This window comes from Chamaea fasciata, unplaced genomic scaffold (assembly GCF_029207755.1).
Source record: "Chamaea fasciata isolate MVZ Bird 193981 ecotype frontalis unplaced genomic scaffold, bChaFas1.0.hap1 SCAF_15, whole genome shotgun sequence".
NCBI classification, from domain to species: Eukaryota; Metazoa; Chordata; class Aves; order Passeriformes; family Sylviidae; genus Chamaea; species Chamaea fasciata.
This window is the reverse complement of record NW_027094100.1, coordinates 11,483,151-11,504,386: the sequence shown is the minus strand read 5'-3', so window position 1 is coordinate 11,504,386 and position 21,236 is coordinate 11,483,151. Positions and strand designations below refer to the sequence as shown.

At 44.3% G+C, this 21,236-nt stretch overlaps 1 protein-coding gene across 5 annotated transcripts in view; it reads right to left on the bottom strand.

Annotated features, from left to right (window-relative positions):
• Positions 1-21,236, bottom strand: part of SGCD (sarcoglycan delta) — a 269,247-nt gene that overhangs the window by 110,267 nt on the left and 137,744 nt on the right. For 4 of the 5 annotated variants that reach the window (XM_066197273.1, XM_066197274.1, XM_066197275.1 and 1 more), the window contains one exon: positions 13,963-14,148. In XM_066197273.1, the coding sequence (XP_066053370.1) occupies positions 13,963-14,148 (186 nt within the window). The remainder of the gene's footprint in view (positions 1-13,962; positions 14,149-21,236) is intronic. The other variant, XM_066197276.1, reaches the window with a different exon arrangement.

The window sequence follows — 21,236 nt, the reverse complement described above, 5'->3', positions numbered from 1 at the left end:
AAAAAAAAAATCCATTCAGTTTTTATGATTTCCTAAATACCTTAAGGTTATAAGTACCAGATAGCTTCCAGCTAGGCATTTACTGTATCTGTAATAGCCAAAACCTATCCAAAATCTCCTGAGGCTAAATACTGAGAAGAGAGAGGAAAAAAAGTAATCATTTTATATTCCAGTGCCTGGTAGGAGAAACCTGCTGAAAGAAGGTTAAAGCAGTGTACAGTCGTTTACCTCACCAGTTAATTATCACAGCTTGGGCAGTTCCTCAACCAACAGGCAGCTTTGCTGATCAGGAAAGCCACAAAAGCAGCAGAGCTACCCTGGAACCTCTGCAGAGCATCCCCTGACACCAAAGTACTCCTGGATAGCGACGGTAAATTAAGGAAAGGGCACAGTTTAGCTATTAAACAGCAACAGGGCCATAAAATAAGACATTTCAGCAACTATATGTGATTTTTAGGCTGGTGTCAACTTACAGTGATGCTCCAGTTATTCTGTGGAATAGAAAGTCTGACAGCCTCTATAAACATGGCTCATTTTTATATGGGAAACGTATAAAAATGCTGATGCATTATACTGTTGTATATAAACATGAAAAATAGCAAAGGTAAGCCAGAAAAGGTTTAAGTCCTTCAGAATTTAATAGAAAAAATATCCAACCATCTTTCTGAGTGATCACAGAAAATTATGTCCCTATCAAAGAACTGTGAAAGATAACAGAAAGGTGCTGGGATGGACATGTTCTCTGCTTAATTTAGTAGATTTTGAATGCCATTTCTACCAAACTGCAGTCACTCGGTTGTTCTTAAGTTTTAAAGATTTTTTTCCTATATAGACAAGTCTGGAAAGGATATGAAATACCTGAAATATTTCCCTAAATACCAGGATATAAAAATACCATATTCTCACCTTACACTGCTAACACTGAAATGCATTGCTTTTCCCTCCTACCCACAATAAAAAAAAAATAAGCATGGCACCAGATTTCTTCAGCACAAAGCATGAACCACTCTCTCACTTCAGCTGCAGAAATCTGGGTCCAGCTGGGCTGGCAGGCCTCAGCACAGGAAAAAGATTGCATTGAACAGAGACGTCCATTCCTTTGATTATACCAAGATGTTAAATGTCTGACTTGGCATGGCTGTGAACGACTTTTAGTGGAACTAAGGTCAAGAAAGATGGGAACTTATTAAAAATAAATACATCAGAGGAAGGGAATATGCACGCTCTGAGACTGCCACTGATTGCAGGTTTAAAAAATATCTAATTCACTCATTAAAACTTAATGGAGACACCTCTGATTGGACTCCTCATCCACAGAATAAAACTGGAGGGGCAGAAAAACAGCTTTTTGAGTGTGAGCCCTCAGTAATGAAGACAACATCACATCCATCAAGGTCATCTGTCCCTCATCCCCATGGCACAGACACGACAACTGGCTACTGCCACGTGCCTGCAGAAAGTGCAGACAACTGCTCTGCTTCCACTTCCCATCTTTTGAAAGGATTTTCACAGGGAGCTGGCAGCTTTGGTAAGCAATTAGTGTATATTACTAAGACACTTTGCAGGGTTTCTAGAAGCCAGAAGGAGCCACGCTGGGAGATCTGCTTTCTGCCCTAAATATAGCAGCGTAAGAAATGAAACGCGAGTGCCAGATTTCAGTGGGATTTCCCAGGGTGAAATGCAGTGCACACATGGCTCATTAGAGACCTTTAAAACAGAAACAAGAGCTACAGATTGCACCAGTGTATTCCCTTCCCAGTGCTGCTGCTGAAAACATTTTGGATGGATGGTGGTCATTTCCCCACCATGGATCTCATCATCTCTCCGCGCTGGCTCTCAGTGAGCACTTCAGCCAGCGCCTCCAACATGAGCATCAGGGAGAATTGTGACTGAGCAGAGAGTTCAGCCATTTACCTTCACATTTCTGACTGGATGGATTCATTTCAAGAACAGGAAAACATGCAGTGAGGAAAAGGAAAGGGAAATGAGCACAACTGATTAGTTTACTCTCCTTTACAGGGGTGTAATTGCCCACCATTTCCAGGTTCCTATGCCATGTTTCCAGAACTGGAAGCCTGTTTCTGCAAGACTTCAGAGCATGGATTTGTATTTTTTCTTCCAGCTATTTCTGTCTGTAGAGCTCTCCTGGGTCCTTGTATGTGTTCTGTACTGCATAAATCCTCACAGTATCTATGTATTTCTTTTAAACTGACAAACTTCGTAGGTGAGTGAAACCCATTTAACATGTCACCCTGCAGATTATTACCAACCCAAAGCAAGAGTCTCTTCTGTTGCCTATGAGGAGAAAAAAATAATTCCAAAACACCTCCAAACCAGGACAGACTCTTCTTTGCAATTGCCCAGATACTGTCCATATTTCAAAGTTTAAATCCCTGTCCTTTGCTGTTGCCTGCTGGAGCTCTGTGCTGCCAGCCTGTTCTTCTCTCACTTGTAACTGTGCAACACCAACTTGTAAATGGGTGGCAACCCATTTACATCCCTGCAAGAGGAGAACCAAGCCATGCAACAACTGACTGGCCACTCCATGTCTGTTTAGCACAATTTACAAGCAAAACTGGAATTAACTGCCTTCCCACCCCGGGTTCCGACCCCACCTACATACAGCACAGATTTCTGCCCTCAAGTTGAAAGCTGTTCCCTCGTGCAGATTGCTCCTGTAGGGAAATCTCTCAATGCCATTTTGGTGAGTGCAGATTTGTTATGAGCTGCCCTGGCTGGCAGCTGGGAGGATGAAAAGTGACCACAGTGGTGCTCCTGTGGGAAGAGAGTCGAGGATGCCCCAGCTTCTGACATGGCAAGAACAGCAGGGTCTTTACTGGTCTCAGCCTTCCTGTACAGAGAATTTTTATTTTAGCCCTGAATATGTAAAAGTTCCTCATTCTCAGCTCAATATAAAAAGGACTGACAAGGCAAACTGCTCCGCACAAAAGCTTCCTAATAGAAGGAAGGTGCAATGGCAGTAAATGTGGCTCCACAGGGAAGAAGAAAGGAATTACACACATCAGCTTTCTAACATCCAGCCTGCTTCCTGGGCAATGCACAAGGCTGAATCCTTTTTCATACTAACAAAGACAAATATCTTTGGTCAATAGGAAACTTCAAATAAAGATGAAATTTGCCTTTCAATCTATACCTGCGGTGAACTGAACTGTTCTCCCTTCTAGACAAAGCAGTTTGCTGTAAATCCACCTGGTATTTCCAGAACTCAGCCAATCAGCTGCTCAGGCTGAATTTCCTGAATTTCCCTGCTTTGCTGCAAGCCTTCCATCAGTCTCTGTAGATGATATCTCCCTGTACATAAGTGTTTTATTCAGAAGTGGTTTGTGTGCACAAATAGGTAACTAGCAGGAATTCCCTTTCTACTATACAGAGAAAATTAAGACCATAAAAGGCATTTGATTTCCTCGTTTCCTAGAACAAAATTCTCTAATGTCTTGTTTTGAAAGATTAATATTTGTTGCCAGAAACAATACCACCCTATGAAATAATTTGAATCAAAATCAGCACCTACACACGTCTGTATGACTTGCACCTACACGAAATACAAGTACTTCAGGACTCTGAATAAAGAATGAAAACTTCTTTTTTTTCCTTATTCTTAAAATGAAGAGGTGCACTTTTCCAAGCATGTTTGCTTGCTAAGAAGTTAACAGAGGCGGGTCAGAAAGGTTTTCATGTGTTTATCTGCAGCTGCAACTTCAAAAAAAATGACAAACAATGAGAAACATTTCTGACAATTCACCCATAGCCATCTCAGAGGCCACTCTCAAAGATTGCAGTCCATCTAGAGATTTTATGTGTTTCAGTGTAAATTAAAGAGAGCCTTAGGGATAATAAAGCAGAAATCAGATGCACGTTCCTGCTGACTTGTGTGATACCAGGCGTTAATGAACAAGGTGAGAACACAGGAGAGCAGAACACTCTCATGTTTATCAACTTTGGTATCTTCAGTGGAAGGAATAAACAGCAGAAAATTGCCATGTCTGCTGCTACAACACACGAACTTTTATTTATGCCATGCCTGTTTCCAGATCCACAACACAAGGAGGGATTTAACAGCACCAAAGGATGTAAGCAGAGACATCACTGCCAGAAGCTGCACAGAAATGCTGAGAGCTTTAATTGGGCAGAGTTTGTGTAATGGAAGTGCTGCTTGAGGGGAGGTGGTGGCTTTATCACGAGGTGACATGCTCCTCTCCCCAGACATGGATGGGACCCTTGGGCACCCACAGCCCCCAGTACCACTACCCTGGGCACTGCAGCCCCTGGGCAGAGCAGGGCTGGTTCCAAATGCTTCTGCCAGGGATGGGTGGTTTATAAAATGCCGCCCCTGCTCTAGGGACACACTCCATGTGCCAGGATGGCCAAGGAATGGAGCTGATATAAGAAGGACACACTTTTTGCAGCATTAAAAACTAAGGCACACACAGGTGGAGATGCAGGGAGATGTCCAAGATGTTCCCAACCCCGAAAGCTCTCCTGCTGATTAGCTCTGCACACCTCCAGCTGAGAAAACCCCTCTCCTGTGTTTCACAGGACACACTGAGCCAAAAAGATTCAGCCAATAATAAGCAAAATACCACTGCAAGTCAAAAATACCTGTACAAAACCAGAAACCACCAGGAGCACTTAGGCAAAAGATGTGCACCTGCACCCCTGCATCTGTGTCTGTGAGCACTCCAGCTCAGGAATATGGGCTGTGCCTCGGATTTCTCATAAGCACATCACAAACCAGCCTTTGCAGTAATGAAACTTCAATTTTAGCTGCTTAACCCACACTGAAGAATCATTTGTGAGGACCCTCAGTCACCTTAATTGCACAAGGATAAAATAATTTTCAGGGACCCTCTGTGTGGGAGTGAACTTCTCAGGTTTGAGAGGTTGGTTGTTTTTTTTTTTATCCTTTTCTTGTGGTGGGATGGAAACTCAAAGCACTTCAATTAGAAGCAATTACTGGAGATGTAGAGGCTTCTCTGAGGTTAAGCTGCCCTTCATTTTCCCAAGAGAAGCCTTTAATTAAATGCAAATAATCACAAATTTCATATAGCAAATTGCCATAATTTCTCTGTTAGTAACTGGATCTCATTTAAAAAGGGAAGAGGTGGGCAGCAGCACCGGGTGGACGCAAAGTAATGAGAACTCAAGAGGTTAAGGCTGAATTACCTGAGTGAATCTATTCCTCTTCTCTAAGTCTGGCTGCAGCCTCATCATTTCAGTGCTAACAGGCTGTCCTTCATGCAAGTGCACTGGAGTGTAGTCCCTCAGAAACAGGCCTAAATACAAATAATTACCTCAGTCCATCTTGCTGGTGGCCATGGCAGCCGAGGCAGGACAGGTAAAGGGGAAGATGCAATTGAAGTGGAAATGGCCAGAACTAAAACTCAAGTTATGATGAATTCGAGTGATATATTCAAGCTCATCTCCACTGCAGAGCTCTGGAAGAACAGGCACAGGAAATGGCAGCACGTATTTTAAGTGCATCCATCAAATGAGGCATGGGAGTGGAGAAGAGCTAATACAAGGATAATATTTCCCCCCCTGGAGGAGGGGAGAGAGAGAGTCTGCACGGCACAGGGCTGTAGTTCTGGCCTCAAACCCCTCAGTCATCACAGCAAAGACACTTGCAGAAGGTAAATAAAGTAAATGCACAACTGTGGGAAGAATAGGGCACTTCTCTTTTACTTTTTGTTTAGCCAAACACGAGCTCATCCCACTGAACAGGCAGGACCCAACTTCACCCAAAGCACAGGAAGATTTCTGCTCCTCAGTATTTCACACTTTCCTCAGCCATTTACAGTTCTAAGAGAAAGCCACCTCCCTTCCCTTTCCATGGATTATACTCCAACAGCAGGGGCTCAGCATGCCAAGAAACATTTTCAGAAAAGCTGATGGCTTTGCAGTTCCAGGATAAGAAGGAGAAGGCATGGAGGCTGCTCCAAGCAGCACCTCAGCCTGAAGGCAACCATGCAGAACAGGTGCTTCAGAGGAATTGTGGTTTTGTTCCAGCACTGGCTGCTGGGTTTTGAAAGCCTGGAAGGCCATTGCTCTCTGCTGAGCAGAGAGTTCAGGAGGGATGTTGGGAAGCTTAGAAAGAAAAAAAGAAAGAGCTCAAGGAACAAGAGAAGCAGCAGCAGCAAACTGACTCTATGGCTCAGCATGGCATGTCATTTCTGCGTGGATCCCCAAATTAAATCATTTCTCCTCCTGCACTGTGAGAATATGGGGAAGGATCAGGTTGTAAGCTATTCACAGGACTCACCGATTATCGACATTTTAGCAGCGAGCTTGTTTTTGTTCTTTTGCACATTTATAATAATACCTTCTACATGTTCTCTAAGAGACAAATCTCTCTCTGCTTCAGAACTGCGAGTCTGAAGATCTTTTGTTGGCACTGAGATGAATGCTAATATGAAATATCTTATTTCTACAGATGAAAGAGGAGCTGAGAACAAGCTCCTTTGGAGGGAGGTGGCAGGAGGGAGGATCTGGGATCAAGAGTTTATGACTCACCCCCTGCACAGCCCACCCATGCCCTCCTTGCTGTTCCATCTCACACTGAGCAGCTCCTCCTGGGCTGTTAACCCTCCCCATCGTGCTCCCCCCACCTCAGCACGGACCTGGAAATGAAGGGTTATTCCAGAAACCAAATGATCAACCTCCCACTGCAACCCGCCCAAATCCCTGCCACTCTCCTCCCTTCCCCATCTATTTGTATCTCTCTGTTCTTGGAGACATCAAACAAAGTCATAATGTATTTTTAATGCAATCAGGTATTTTCCTGCTGTGCATATACACAAGACCAGTTATTGAGTCTCAGCATGGCCCATAAAGCAGGTCTGGCAGATGATGGTTTGCCTGCACACGTGCACTGAACTGCAGGTGTGAGGAGATGGGATTGCTGAGTTTCCTCCAAATCAGAAGTACTAGTAACCAAGGGATGTAGCCTGGAGTATCTGGATGTCAGGGCTAAATTCTCTGGTGTCCAGTAAGAAAACAGCACCAATAAAAAAGTTTCTCTGCTGTGGGGACATTTATAACATCTTTCACTCCTGGCGAGTAGTAAGTACAGAATTTATGCAGCAGCTTCTTTCCCAGTAGAGACACCAATAAATAAGAGTTCTTTGTTCTGCCTCTGAAAAATGCGGTAACTAAATATGTTTGAGATATTTGTTTCTCCTGGATGTATAGCTCTGTTCAGATGACTTGAGTATGAACAGTGGCTCGGAGACATCTGAGAACTGAGAGCTGGAATCTTGTCCATCAAAATGGAAGCACAGACACATAAACCTCGGCTCCTTGTGAAACCCAACACAAAATACTTGAGAGGAAAGGGCCATATGCCATCCTAATTCTCTGTGTACCACAGACTGCCTTGAGCAATTGTCAAAGAAAAAACACGAAGAGTTTCCTAAGTGATTGCAGGGCAGCACATGCAGCTTGGGTTAGTGGCACGAGTAGAAGACTTACTATTTCACTATTCCTTTTGCTCCCACAGCATGATCTGTCAGCATATCCAATGCCATGGCAGACCTCTAAAAACTCAATGGTACAGCAGAGAGTAGAGACAGAGAGGTAAAAATATGGGGACCTTTCATCACTTTTTGGTAACAAGGATGAAGAAAGCCTTATGTGCTTGTACTGGCTGAGGAAATGTGGTTATTAGGGTAATAAAAATGAAATACTATGAGACACTGCTGTTTCAAAGGTGTAACAGTAGAAGAAACTGATGCACTTTAACTCAACAAGTCACGACTACCAAATCCCTGATGTCCTGGAGGATGCAGCAACGAAGGGGTCAAACTTTCAATAGCTTCACACAATTTCCTATTTAAACTGACTATATTATTCTAAACTCCAAATGAGTGAAGGCAAAAAGTACTATATGTATCTTTAAAAAAGGTAAGTAATCCCAGTTGCTTTTCATGCAGAAACAGAAACCCTCCAGAAATGAAATTTGGATCTCTAAAAAAGAATAAAAGAAAAGCATAGCACATTTTATCCTCAACCTAGAGGAAAGAAATTAGAAGCAACTGTAACGAAAACTGCAAATGAAAAGCATTATGGTGAAGAGCTTGATCCACTGATGTCAGTGCCAAGATTCTTGCTAAATTCCAGCCAGGAAGGATTTCACCCACAGGAACTTCTTCACTTTATAGTACAATCACTCACAGCACTGCTGGTGTTGTCAGGCCACCGCAAGATTAACATCTTTATATCAGAAGATGCAGTCCATGTGAATGAGGAAAGGAGGGAAATACACAAAGCTCTTGGGCCATGCAGGCAGTCTCAGAACAATTACTTGTTCTACGGAAAGAGCAACATGAATTAGGATGGGAAAGTGCACAATTTTGTAATGTGTGCGTGTGCAAGGGGGAGAGGGAGAGAAAAAGAACTTCACTCTTTCCTTAATAAGGATGTAGTAATATTAATTCTAACTCCAGCCAATTTCAGCTGGCTGATTACAACTGCACCACAAAGCAGAAGCTGAAAAGCTGATCAGAGTTCCTTCCCATGTTGGCCTTACCATTGCACCTAAAAGACACCCCAGAGAAATCATGAAAAGGGAACATAAACAGCACAGTCATTTTCTTCTGGGCCAATCTCTGATTTAAAAAAAAAAAAAAAAAAATCTATTCCTTTAAATCATTAATAGAAGAATCCTGCCAGCTAGGGCAATGAGCTTTCCTAACTCTAATCCATCTTTACTGCTGTGTTATTACCCCACGGTTTTCCTGTAATTGAAATGTGGCAGGTAGTTTACACACAAGAGGGAGTAATTGTATTGGAAATAACTGTTCATAACCAAATTTTAAAAGCTCATTTTTCCTAGCAACTTTTAATAAAGAAAGCAAGATAATAATGATATTTAGCATTTGTGCCACCCACAGCAGCATTTTATCTCTCTAAATTGCCAACATTTCATTCAACGTTGCTAAACCAGACCCCTTCAGCTATGAATGCAGCCTGAGGCGAAAAAAAAGGGGAAAAAACCTGAACAATTGAAGTAATTTGTTCCTGTTCAATTAAAACAATAAAATATGGCTGAACTTCATGCTAAAGAGTGCAAACCTCGTGTGGTTATGGAAGGAGAACCCAGAGGTGGCACGTACTATGGTGAGGGACCTCCAGGCTGAGCCAGATTGGGTCAAGAGGGGAAGATCCCCCTCTCTGAACCCCACAGAGGGTGGAAGGACAGGGTCACTGCCTGCCCATTCCCACATTGCACCCTTGGAGGTGCACACACAGACGGCACAAGCAGCCTGCACAGGCCTGGAAGCAGCACATACAGTCACAGAATTACTGAGGTCAGAAAAGACCTCTAAGATCATTGAGCCCAACCCAGCACTGCCAAGTCCACCCTAAACCCTGTCCCTAAATACCACAGCTGCACATCTGTAAATATCTCCAGGGATGCTGCTCTCCCAGTCTGGAGGAACACGTTAAGTCTTGCTCATGGAGGCACTCCTGAATACCAAGTTGCAGAATATTTTATTTACAAAACTAATCTGAAGCCTTTACTTTGGATGATTCTTAGAAGACAGGTCTCCAGGAATTTCAAGCCTTGCAGACTGATTGGAGGAAAATATTATTATTTTCTATTTATTACAGTTTAAAGTCTAGTAGAACCTGCCAGTATTTAAGACTACATATGCACACAGCTCCTGCCCCAAAATAATACAATCCATAGCAAGCAAAAAGGAGCTGTGGATAGAAACAGCAGGGAAGGGCAAAGGAAAAGCAAAAGGTCCTGTATGGTTTGATGAGCAGACAAGTAGGTGACATTTAAAGGCAGCCACAACAGGACATTGTCCTCATCTCTCCTGTTTAAAGCTCTGCCTGCTGCCTAACAGACTCTAAAGGGATACTAATGGATAGTGCTTCGGACTCCTAACACCATTTAAAATACGAGGCATTGTGTGCTACCCCTGTGGAAAGAGGTCAATGCACTGTCATTGCCCATTATCAGAGGTTTCTAGCTTTGGACTTCTTAAAATAAGGATATTGGTTTGCTGTGTTTATGTAAGCACATCTTTTCCTGTAATATTCAGAAACTAATACAACAGGAAGCTTTTTGAAAAATGTTTTAATATTTTAATAGGTTTAATAGGTGGAACAGAGATCCCCATCACATCATTGGTGTGCAGCATAAAATATGCATGTGCTAATATGCAGAGTGATGGGCAATGCTGCTGCTAAAGAGCTGCATCACTGGGTGCTAATGCAGGTGGACCAGAAAAAGGAGGGTTGTTAAGAGCTCTCATTCCATTTATAATTAAATTGGGACCTAGGAACCCATGCAGGGGCTGTGCCCACGTCAGCTGAGCTCTGTGCAGCTCCAGGTTGAGCCTGCACAGCTGGAGCTTTAGACCACCACAGCTGGAGCTTTAGACCACCACAGCTGGATATTATGACCACCACAGCTGGATATTATGACCACCACAGCTGCAGGCTGAGCCCACCACAGCAGCAACTTTTGCCAGCTGGAGGCTGAGCCCTCTGCCACACTGATGAGACTGCAGGATGCAGCCGAGGGACCTGCAGGCTGTGTGGTTCAGTCACACACACAACCCACAGGCATTAACACCACTTCCCCAAGCCCAGTATGTGCCAACCACAGACTCACTGCCAGGCTTGTCCAAGAGCTGAATGAAGCAGGGCGCCCAGTATCTATATATCATGGGAAAGCTGAGTGCTGGATGGTGGTTTCTACCTCAATTAGGCTAGGCCACCTTCAGGGTAAATTTAGGTTTCAACCAAATTGGTGGCTTTGGTCCAGATTCATTCCATAGTTTGGCTTAAAAATCCAAGCCAGGTTCAGAGGCAGCAGCCTGCCCAGAGCTTCCTGCAGCCCCAGAGCAGCTCAGCCCTGATGTAAATGAGCACAGCAAATGGACCTGGCTATGGGAACCAGCTGTGGGACGGGCAGGTGACATTTGAGGTCCCCTCTAGGCCTGTTTTTCACACAGCCTGTGCTGGAAAAAGGCATTTAAAACAAATCAAGTATCAAACAGTACATGAGAAATGAATGATTGTGCCAGAGGACAGAGCAGACAGCGACCAGCTGTCCTCACACAGGTGTGACACTGCTGTGACAGCCCTGTGTAGGAGGCAATAGCCATACATACACTTGCTTAAGCCTTGAACAATAGAATAAAAGCAAAACCTAGAATAAATTAGTGATGCTTGCTTGTTAAAAGCCTGATTGGAAGCTTATGGCTTGATTTCATGGGAGTTGTCCCCTGGAGCACCAGCCAGGAGGGCAGGCAGAGGGCAGAGGAAGGGAGGTCAGAGCTGGACAAGAAAGTGGAGTGGATGGATACTGCCACAGCAAGCATGAGGAGGTGGGTTTTCATCCTGAGAGTGTCTTGCTTCATCTTCTTCCCCCTTCTTCACTCTCCACTCCCCACTATCAGCATTTAAAACACCCCTGAGTTTTCTTGAGCAGGTTTGCTGTGCTCATTAAAACACTGTGAGCACTTATTGGCTGTAATGAGCATCATTAAATTCTGGTAAGTGCCAGGACTGTTCTGTGGAGTTGAACAGACTCAGGTTCTGGAAGGAGAGCTCAGGGGTGGAAAGATGCTAGAAATACTAATTTTCCAGAAGAACAGAAACACAAACTTTCCCCTCCTTTCTGCTCTGCAAGCACTGGGGTAACTCAGACCTGTAAAGCAGCAGCTATTGCTTACTGACTACTCAGATCACTCCTCTGCCCCAGAAGGACTCAGCTCCTCTTATCAGAACAGGAACAAATTAAAGATTTTTCCATATTTGCATCTGCTCATTTGATAATTTCCCAACATTTGTTACTTAGAGATATAAAAGTCTGCTTCTAAAAACTCACTTAGCCAAGTGGTTTTCTCAGCCTCAGGGAATGGTGCAGGAGGGATTGCAAAGAAGGATCCAAAGCAGCTGGTGAGGCTGCAGGAGCAGCAGGAGATCAGGAGATGAATGGGTGCATATTGGGGCAAGACTCACATTTTACATGCCCAGTTCTTGTATTTATTTCCAACTGACTGTGCCAGAAACACTCACCCTGACTAGTGTGGCCGTGCCTACAACCATAAAGCTGCTCCCACTGCAGGACTCAGTAGCACCACCTGTGCTTTTATCACCAAATGCTGTTCATCATCCACTAGCATTAGTAGATATGAATTAACTAAGCCATACACAAATATACTTTACCCTGGAATAATCCCCAGTAATCCGAGGGCAAGTAAGGAAACAGAATCAGATAAGAAACTGAAGATCAGTGCATGTCCCCAGAAGCCAGTCTGTATCCTAGTGGGAGGGACAGAGCTGCTGGAAATGGGAGGTTTCTGCACACATCCCTAGGGAGGAGATGGCACTTCAGCACCTGGCCTGCAAAATGCAGTGCATCCTGAGAGGGCAGTGATGGAGAAGGAGCACAGATGTTCCCCTGACTTCCCAAGCAGTCTGTAGAGAGCTGACTGACCACCATCAATCAGCAAAAAATGCATGGGACTGACGTTATGTTACTAAAAAGAAATAAAGCTGTGTTCCTGAAAAGTGATAATTTGAAATCCTTTTATTTTGTTCTCGGGTTGATATCCACACCACTGCCTGCATGATGAACGAACAACTCCTCCATTACCTCAGAAATATCTATTTCTCAACTCCATTAATCTACAGACCAGACTTCAGCATGAAATGGGTATCAAAATGGCATCAATTTCACAAGATTAAATAACTGGTCTGGCTAAGCATTAATTGCTCCACTTTGGCCACTCTTTGCCCGCTCACAGGAGCTTTTTGTGGATTACTGCTTTCTAATTGCTTGCTCCCTATGCACACATGCACTGCAATCCTCTGCACACCTTGACAGCAACCTGGTTAGAGAAAATGAACGCTGCACGTTCCCCTGACACAGCATTTTATCTGCTGGGTACAGGAAGCCAGAGATTGTTTATTCAACTTCTCATGGCCCATTAATGACATAATGCTGGCCACAGCTGTTTGGGACTGCACAAGACCAAAGCAGAGAAAGAAATGCCAAAAAAGACTTCAAACACGCTGCTCATATCAGAGCCTGGCTGGGAAGGTCCCTGAAAATCGTCTAGGGAAGTGTAGCTTTACAGCTCCCCCAGGAAGTAAAACCAGGATTAGAGCCTCAGATTTGGTTTCTCCCAAAGACTCAAACAATCTTTAAATGAATAATCTCATCTGAACAAGGTGGCAATGACTACTTTGAACACGTGACTGATAAATTCATTTTCACTCTGCCTGCTCAAATTATCTAGAGAAAAACAAGGAACTGCCATCCATAAAGGCTCACAAGCCCTGGAAGTGGAAAGCTAACCCTGGCCAGGGAGTCTGTGCAGCAAGGGGGAGCTGCCCTGGGAATGATGGGCACCAAGCACAGCAATACAAGGATAAGGATATGCTCCACCTAAGTACCACAGCCAGGGAGATACCCTGTAAATTTTAGTTCCATGTAAATATTATTTATTTCATGAAGCTTCCAGAACTACATCATTACAGAACAACATGAATTTTCCCAAAATAAAAAAGCAAATCAAGATTCTTGTCCTCCCAGTCATGGAACAAAGCAGAAAAAGCCTAAGAGAAAGGCTCAAATCCTTTCCATATCCATGTTCAAAATAACAAATTTCATCAATTTTAAAACACTTCATAATTGAAAATTGGGGATGGGTGGTATATATTGTTTACATAAATATATGTATATGCACACATACAGCAGATAAGAGGAACATGATTTGCAGTGCTGAGCTGATTCCTCAGCTTGGCAATACCCAGCAGAAAGAGAGGATCATTGTGTAAACTTGTTCCTCTCTAAAAAAGGATTGTCCATGGCAATGAAACACCCCATTATTGAAGCTGTATCTGAAGCCATGCTCAGAGGAAAGACCAGCACCCTCCCTCATCTTCCCCAGACCTTCCAGGGTAACCCCTACTTACAATTGTGAAGTTCATAACCTTCAGAATCCAGATGGTCATAGCAAGGTTCACCAGGATTAAAATCATTAGGAGCAGCACAAAGAAATAGAGGCACCTCTTCCTCCAGCCATAAATCCCCACTTTGTATACCTGGGGTCCTTCCGAGGTCTGCATGGTGCTCCGGTGCGGATACTGTTCCTGAGGCATCTGGAATGAGCACAAAGAGACAACCACGTGTGTTCAGGGGCACAGGAGAAAGTCGGTGATAAAAACTGCTTCTGTCTGTGCCTCTTGGAGGGTTTGGGTTTTTTTCTGAGTTTGCCAGATGGGCAGCAGCTCTTTGGATACCTTGGTTATTTTTCCTTCTGCTTGGTGTGCGCAGTAACCGACCAAAAGAGAATCTGATGTGTTAAAAGTGTATGAATGTTCTTATAAATACACGTAAGCACACTGTCTGAAGGTATCCTATGGAAATCACTCTGGAGTCACTCTGTTCACCGCCCCAGGTTTTGCAAGGCAGGCACTCCAGGGCCTCTAAGGATCCTGAGGGGGAAATTTTGCATGCGTTTGGTAAAAGCAGTTGAGTTCAGCAGTTTGTTTGGAAGATGCAATATGACTTCTCAGAGGTTTCGTTTAAAAAAAAAAATACCATCTCAAGTAAAATCATTCCTTCCAACCAAAGACAAAAAAAGGCAAAGGGGAAATGTTTGCCTTTTCCCTTCCTACACCCCAGTATTGCCTGGAAAAGCAAATCTGAAGCAAGGTTTTCCAGCTGCCACATCCCTAAGAAATTATCCCCAAGTATCTGTGCTGGGTGGGTGAGCATGCTTGGACAACATGGAGGAAGGGAAGGGAAGGGAAGGGAAGGGAAAGGAAGGGAAGGGAAGGGAAGGGAAGGGAAGGGAAGGGAAGGGAAGGGAAGGGAAGGGAAGGGAAGGGAAGGGAAGGGAAGGGAAGGGAAGGGAAGGGAAGGGAAGGGAAGGGAAGGGAAGGGAAGGGAAGGGAAGGGAAGGGAAGGGAAGGGAAGGGAAGGGAAGGGAAGGGAAGGGAAGGGAAGGGAAGGGAAGGGAAGGGAAGGGAAGGGAAGGGAAGGGAAGGGAAGGGAAGGGAAGGGAAGGGAAGGGAAGGGAAGGGAAGGGATTCATGTTCTCACCCTCCATACTCAGGTTGAGAAAAGTCATTTTTGTGGGCTCCCCCAGGGATAGTTTCTTACATTTTCATCTTATTTTGATGCACAGACTGAGGAGATCATCTCTAGTAACACAGAGTTTGCTGAATGCTTTGCATTTTAGACTCTGGACAGATAAGAAGCCACCAAACACGTTCTTGCAATACGGATTCAACACCACGAGTGTCTTCCTCAGTGTTGCTGGCACTGATGTTTGTATGCAGCGAATTACAAAATTTACATCCCAGGAGGAACAGTGCGAGTTCCCCTGTGGGAATGTGATCTGCAAGCCTGGAATGAGGCAGTTTCAGGAATGAGACGTTGCTCAGGGAGGGGAGCTGGGACACCAACAAACACAGGGACTTGGAGCAAAGCAGATCTTTTTACACTGCTACAACCACGCCGATCCGTACAAACTTGAACAGCAATAAATTACAGAGCTTCCACTACCTGGGGGAAATTATAACTGCAACTACTGTACAGTCAAGGATTTTATTGCCTAATATTTTAACAGGGTATCCTGGAGAGCGCGTATTAAATACAGCCTCTCCCTTGGAGAAAAATGAATAAATTGCATTGCTAACCCTCTCAAACCATGGAAGAGGTTTGACCAAGGAGAAACAATATGAAACACACAGCTAAAAATACCACTTTATTGCAAAACTTGTTTATTCAGTATATCTCTTTGCTACTCTCACTGCTTTTTTTCTTTACTTGCAGTTTCTAGGATGGAAAAAATAGCATATCCAGCTGGGGCAAAACTTTACAGACATCAAAAGAATTTATAGCAACAGAACACAACCACAAAGATCAACCTGCATCCAAACAGTAGCCTGGTTTTGAGAATTTCTCTAGTTCTGATAAAATATTTAACTCACAGCTGCCCTAACAGAGATAGAGCAAGTGCTACAACATGTGTGATGAGCAAGAGTAATACAGTGTAAGTTCCTAACAAGAAAATAACATGGCAATTGTAGATATCGTGTTCTTTCTATACAAACTCTCACACAGCCACACTTAAGCAATATTTGGTTTCTAGCTCGTGTCCCCCCCCCAGACTGTAAATACTACCAAAAAATTGCTTATGTCTGTAGTTCTCCAGGGAGAGAAGACAAGATGATGGACAGAGAGTGCTGAGATGTGTTAAGCAAATGAGCAGAATAAGAAAGTCTGCAAGGCTACTACCTATGGGACCAGCTACATCCACCATCAAAAATCTGTACTGTGTGGGAGGAAGAAGTATGATAGTCATAATTTACATTTTGGGAACTTTTCCTGACTCAAACATTAAAAAGAATTAAGGCACCGGACAAAAAAGTAGTGCTTGGAAAGAATATTCAGTGGCCACACTTGCTGGTGACACCTCCCTCCTTTCAGTTACTGAGCTAAGAGGAAAGGCGACTGCTGCTTAACAGGATTTTTCATTTCTTCTTCAGGAAAATATTAGGAACCACCACTTAATTCTGTAACAGTGGAGAAAAGATAATAAATCCTGAAACAAATACAAAAATTGGAGAAGAAGCATGCCTTCCAAAGGCCAAACTTTAAAGTGTCTGCCTGACCTGAGAGGGCTTAAAGACACACAGGCACAACACTGGATTGCCACCACTGCATGAACAATCCCACTTACAACAGAAATAAAACTGCAGTAGCCAAATCTTTGCAATTTAGCCACAGACAACACGACTATCACTACAAAAATATAGCCTGGAATGTGGGTATTTCACCAAGGAGTTCTTGGTTCTGTACCAAAAAAAAAAAAAAAAGTAGTAAGTTTTAGCACAAAAGCTGTACGCTGAGTCCTTATATACACGAACACTGCAAACATGCCCATCCAGTCCACTTAGAAAAGCTATTCATCCTTTTGCTTCAGCATACCTTGGAGATACGGACCATGACAAGAAAGATTTATTAGGTTTTTTTTAAGACCGCTGGAAGAGCCCTGTCACCCCGCCTGCTGATCCGCACAGACTGCTTCTGCAAAGAGGCTTCAGCACTTCCCTTCAGCAGAGCTCAGAACTGGCTCTGAGCTTCCAAAATTCACACCAGACCTCACCAGTTACATGGTGAATGTGATTTCATTATTGCCTCTCTTCTCTGAGAAGGACAGAAAACACATCTGCTTTCTTATTTATGACAGTGCAAATCTCTGCTCCGTGCCTCTCTCCCTCCTTCCACCAAGTCCTTCTTGGCGGTAAGCTCCTCACTCAGGTTGTGCAACCCACATCAGCAATTCCTCAGGCAGAAGAGTGTTTTACATGCACAGGGATGAATTAACACCTTTCCCACATAAACACTGGCACTGTAACATTCCTGGTCACGCTGCCTTTGTAGGCTCAGTGAGGGCCATGAGTGAGGTGAGGTATTACATAAGGAATCAATAATATTTCTCTGCCGTGGGGGTTTCTTTGATCAGCACTTGAAGGATGTACGTTTAGTAACAGAACGATTTCAAGCTGCAAGAGGATGCACTCCGGGAAGGCAGCTTCTGTCTTATGAGCCCTCTTGAAATTTGCTGCTGAAAATGTCCTGGAGCTCATGGAACCAGCTCATTGCAGCAGGAATGGCCCTAAGCCTTGCACAGCCAACACAGCATCTCCCCTCCCAGCCTGCCTGCCTATAACTGACCTGTAACAGCCTCATCAGAAAAACCAGGAGCATCTGAGCACAGGCTGACCTGAAGCAGTGATGGGAACACATTTCCAGAGATGAGAGAGGGGTTCAAATTCCCTCAGGTCTTGGACCTACATCTCCCACATCTGCCCTCTCTTTGTGTCCATATCACCAACATCCTCTTCTCTTTCTCTTTGTTTTCTGAAACAAAAACCTTTTCTTTTGGGCTGAAGTGAAGGGAAAAGAAGCCCTAAAAACCTTCAGAATTGCTCTCTGCCATATCACTGGAAGGCATTGTACTTGTATTCACTAGCTGTAAATGCTCTGCAGATTCATCCTCTTTAATTTCTCTCTCTTTTAAGTGCACAGTATCCACCAGGTTCAAAAGAACAGACATTTCTGGAGCGTGACTGAGAACAAAACCTGGCGTGAAGAAAAGTGTTTTGAGCCATCTATCAACAAGACATTTTGTGTCTCCACTCCCCATAAAACTCTCTCAAGTTTGACACCCCCAGGTCCATGAATCCAGCAGCAGCATGACCCAAAACTGATTTATGTCCCTTCACATGGGTCAGACCACAACCTGGGTCTCCATAAAAAGGACCAGGCTCTGGAAAATGACTTCTCACTTGCAGCATGGCCAGCAAGGGCTGAGTATTGGGGAACAGCCCATGGGATGAAATTCTTGCTGGGATAGTCAAACCTCATAGCACTTTTCTCCAGGACCGTCTAAGCCATGAACTTGGCTTCTGAGACTGTTACTGGTGTCCCCAAAGCTGAAATCTTTGTTCTATGCTTGTTCCTCTATTTCTGTCAACAGTGCCTATCCCTCCATATGAGGAGCAGTTCTTCCAGGAGTTGGGAACACCATCACCACTCAAGGCCCATTTCTCAGCTCTCACTGCTCTGTGATATATGGTCAGAGTGACAAAAAGTTAAAGGAAACATACTAAGGAATGTTCTTTTATGAGTAGCCTCTTTCAGTGGGGTACACAACATGTAGTGTTAGTCAAACATCTGGCTTGATTCTGGCAAACATAAGCATATCAACAAGCCTTTTTTTGATCTGTGCTCTCTCAGGGCACACTCTGCCCAGTCCACTGGAAAACACCTCTCTTTCCTCTTGCATCTTTTGGATGCTGGACTCAGCACAGGCAGCTGGGGAGACCTTGGGGAGTCAACTCCTGGTAAAGCATCTCATTCAGATCCCTCAATGCTCCGGGCCACTCCCCACCTCTAACATCTTGAAAGCTATTGTAATTTCCCCAGCTGTTTGGGCTGGCAGCACTTCGACAACAAATGTGCTTGAGGATAAGGGCACTGCAAGAGCCTCAGTTCATAAACCAATAGCTTGGAGCAGATGGACTCACCCAAAAGCTGAACAATGGGGCTGTCCTGTCCCTTCTCTGCATTCAAAGAGAACTCACAGTAAAACCCTAAACCTATTAAAATTTGCCAGAACAAACCAAAGTAATGGGCAGCTCCATCTCTGAATTGCATTTCCTAAGCCAAAAGGGATATTTTTTTATGCTGCAAGAATCCGTGAGCGATGTGATTTCACTATTGCCTCTCTTCTCTGAGGACAGAAACACATCTGCTTTCTTATTTATGACAGTCTCTTCTAAATTTTACACTTTTTACTTGATAGTCAGCTTGTCTCAATACTGCTTTTCCAGAATTAAGAAGAAAATGGAAAGCTAGCAAGGAAGAAATCTCTGCAGTGAGTCCCCTGATGTATCGAACTAGTCAACAGACAAAGTCTTTCACAAAATGCCCCTCGATTTGTGGCAATAAATTCACACTGCATGCAAACACCACGTCAGCTTTGCTGCATTCACACTCTGCTTCCTTTGCACCACTCAGATGATGTGAAGCACTCACAAGCCTCTGTCCATTGGTGCCAAGTTTAGAAAAGCTCTTTCCCACCAGAGTGTCTCCAAGCAGGATGCACAAACATGAGAACTACACCAAAATAGCCAGCAGCAGGTGTGACTGCAGGAGGCTGTGGGAACAGCAAGAGGGATATAACCAACTGAGCTCGAATCAGAAAGCAAGCCACAGGAGGTGACACTTTGCAGACTCCTGCCCCAACACACTCTCACCCCACAGCACCAAGAAAAGAGATATGGCTTGTAGGAAATGTGCAAACCAGGATCATAATATGGATTTATACGGCTGGAACCCAACCAGCACGGCACAAATTGAGAACTGTGGGCTTGAGCATGTGCCAGGATCCAGAGTGCACTCTCTGCAGTGATCCTGCTCACACAAGTTAAAACTTGTTCTGCTGCATCTTCCATCTTCCATCCACATGATTTGCCTTCTGTGCTAATCCATTTGTTCTTTTGCACAGGCTCACTCTCTTTCTGGGAAGGACCAGGAGACGGGATACACATATCAGGCTGTGCTGATGGCTCTCCTGTCTATCTGCTTCCAAAATCAAGAGGCTGTCTCCACTCTGCCCACACATGCACACATTCTTCGGTCCTCCTGGATTCAAAGCTTGAATTCTTGCCCCAGGTGGGGCTGCACAAAGGTCACTGAGGAGGCTCAGGAAGAGCTGCCAGAGTTAGGGAGGAAACACCAGCTCCCATGGCCCTGGCTGCTGCTGGCCAAGATGGACATGTTCCAGCCTCTTCATATTTCTGCCTCTTTAATGCTAACAATCAGATTTGGGAGGTGGGATGCTGCTTGATCAGAGGCAGGAACCTGAATTTTTTTTTTTTTTTAATAAGCTTATAACTGGCAGTGAAGTAGATAGTAGGCTGACTGGTTGCCTAAACTAACAGCTGCTGAGAAAAGCATTAGACCTCCAAGTCTGCAGGGTAAGATGGCAGCCTGTGAAGGCTCAAGAAGTTCCAGATCATAAAAGACCTTCATTTAACACAGCATTTTCACTGCAGGTGTATTTTATGCAAAGCAAATTTCAAGCTTATCAAGCCTCTTTATTTCCCTCATGTGCCTCCCCATTACACAGCTCTTCTCTGTCCTTCCTCTCATTCCCTTTGCCCCCATCAGCCTCCAGGAAGCCACAGTACATCCATGTCTCCTGTAGGATGCCCCTCCTGCCCTCCAGACCCACAGAGTCTTCACTTGGCTCAAACAAACTCGACACTCCTCAGCAGCATTACTGGGAGAGAGCTCTGGTTCTGCCACATTCTGGATCTGTTGCCCTTTGGTGGGGAAGTTCCCCTTTTTCCTGAATTCTTGGGCTGCCAAGATGAGAGGCTGTTCGAGCCCTGCTGGATGCAGGCAAAGCAAACTCTGTGTCTGCTCCCAGGAACCAGTCAGAGATTCTCAGCATTGTCCCATTGTATAATTCGAAACCCTTAATTTATTCCTTGTTGAAAGGAAAGAAAAAAACACCACCACCACCATAAAACACAGCTAAAAAAGCATTTTCAACACATCAAATAACACTGCTCTGAAAATCCACGGCAGAGGCAGAGGCAAGGAGGTTTGTGAGGCGACACGAGGCAGACTCCTCCTGACACCTCCATCCCTTGACGAACGC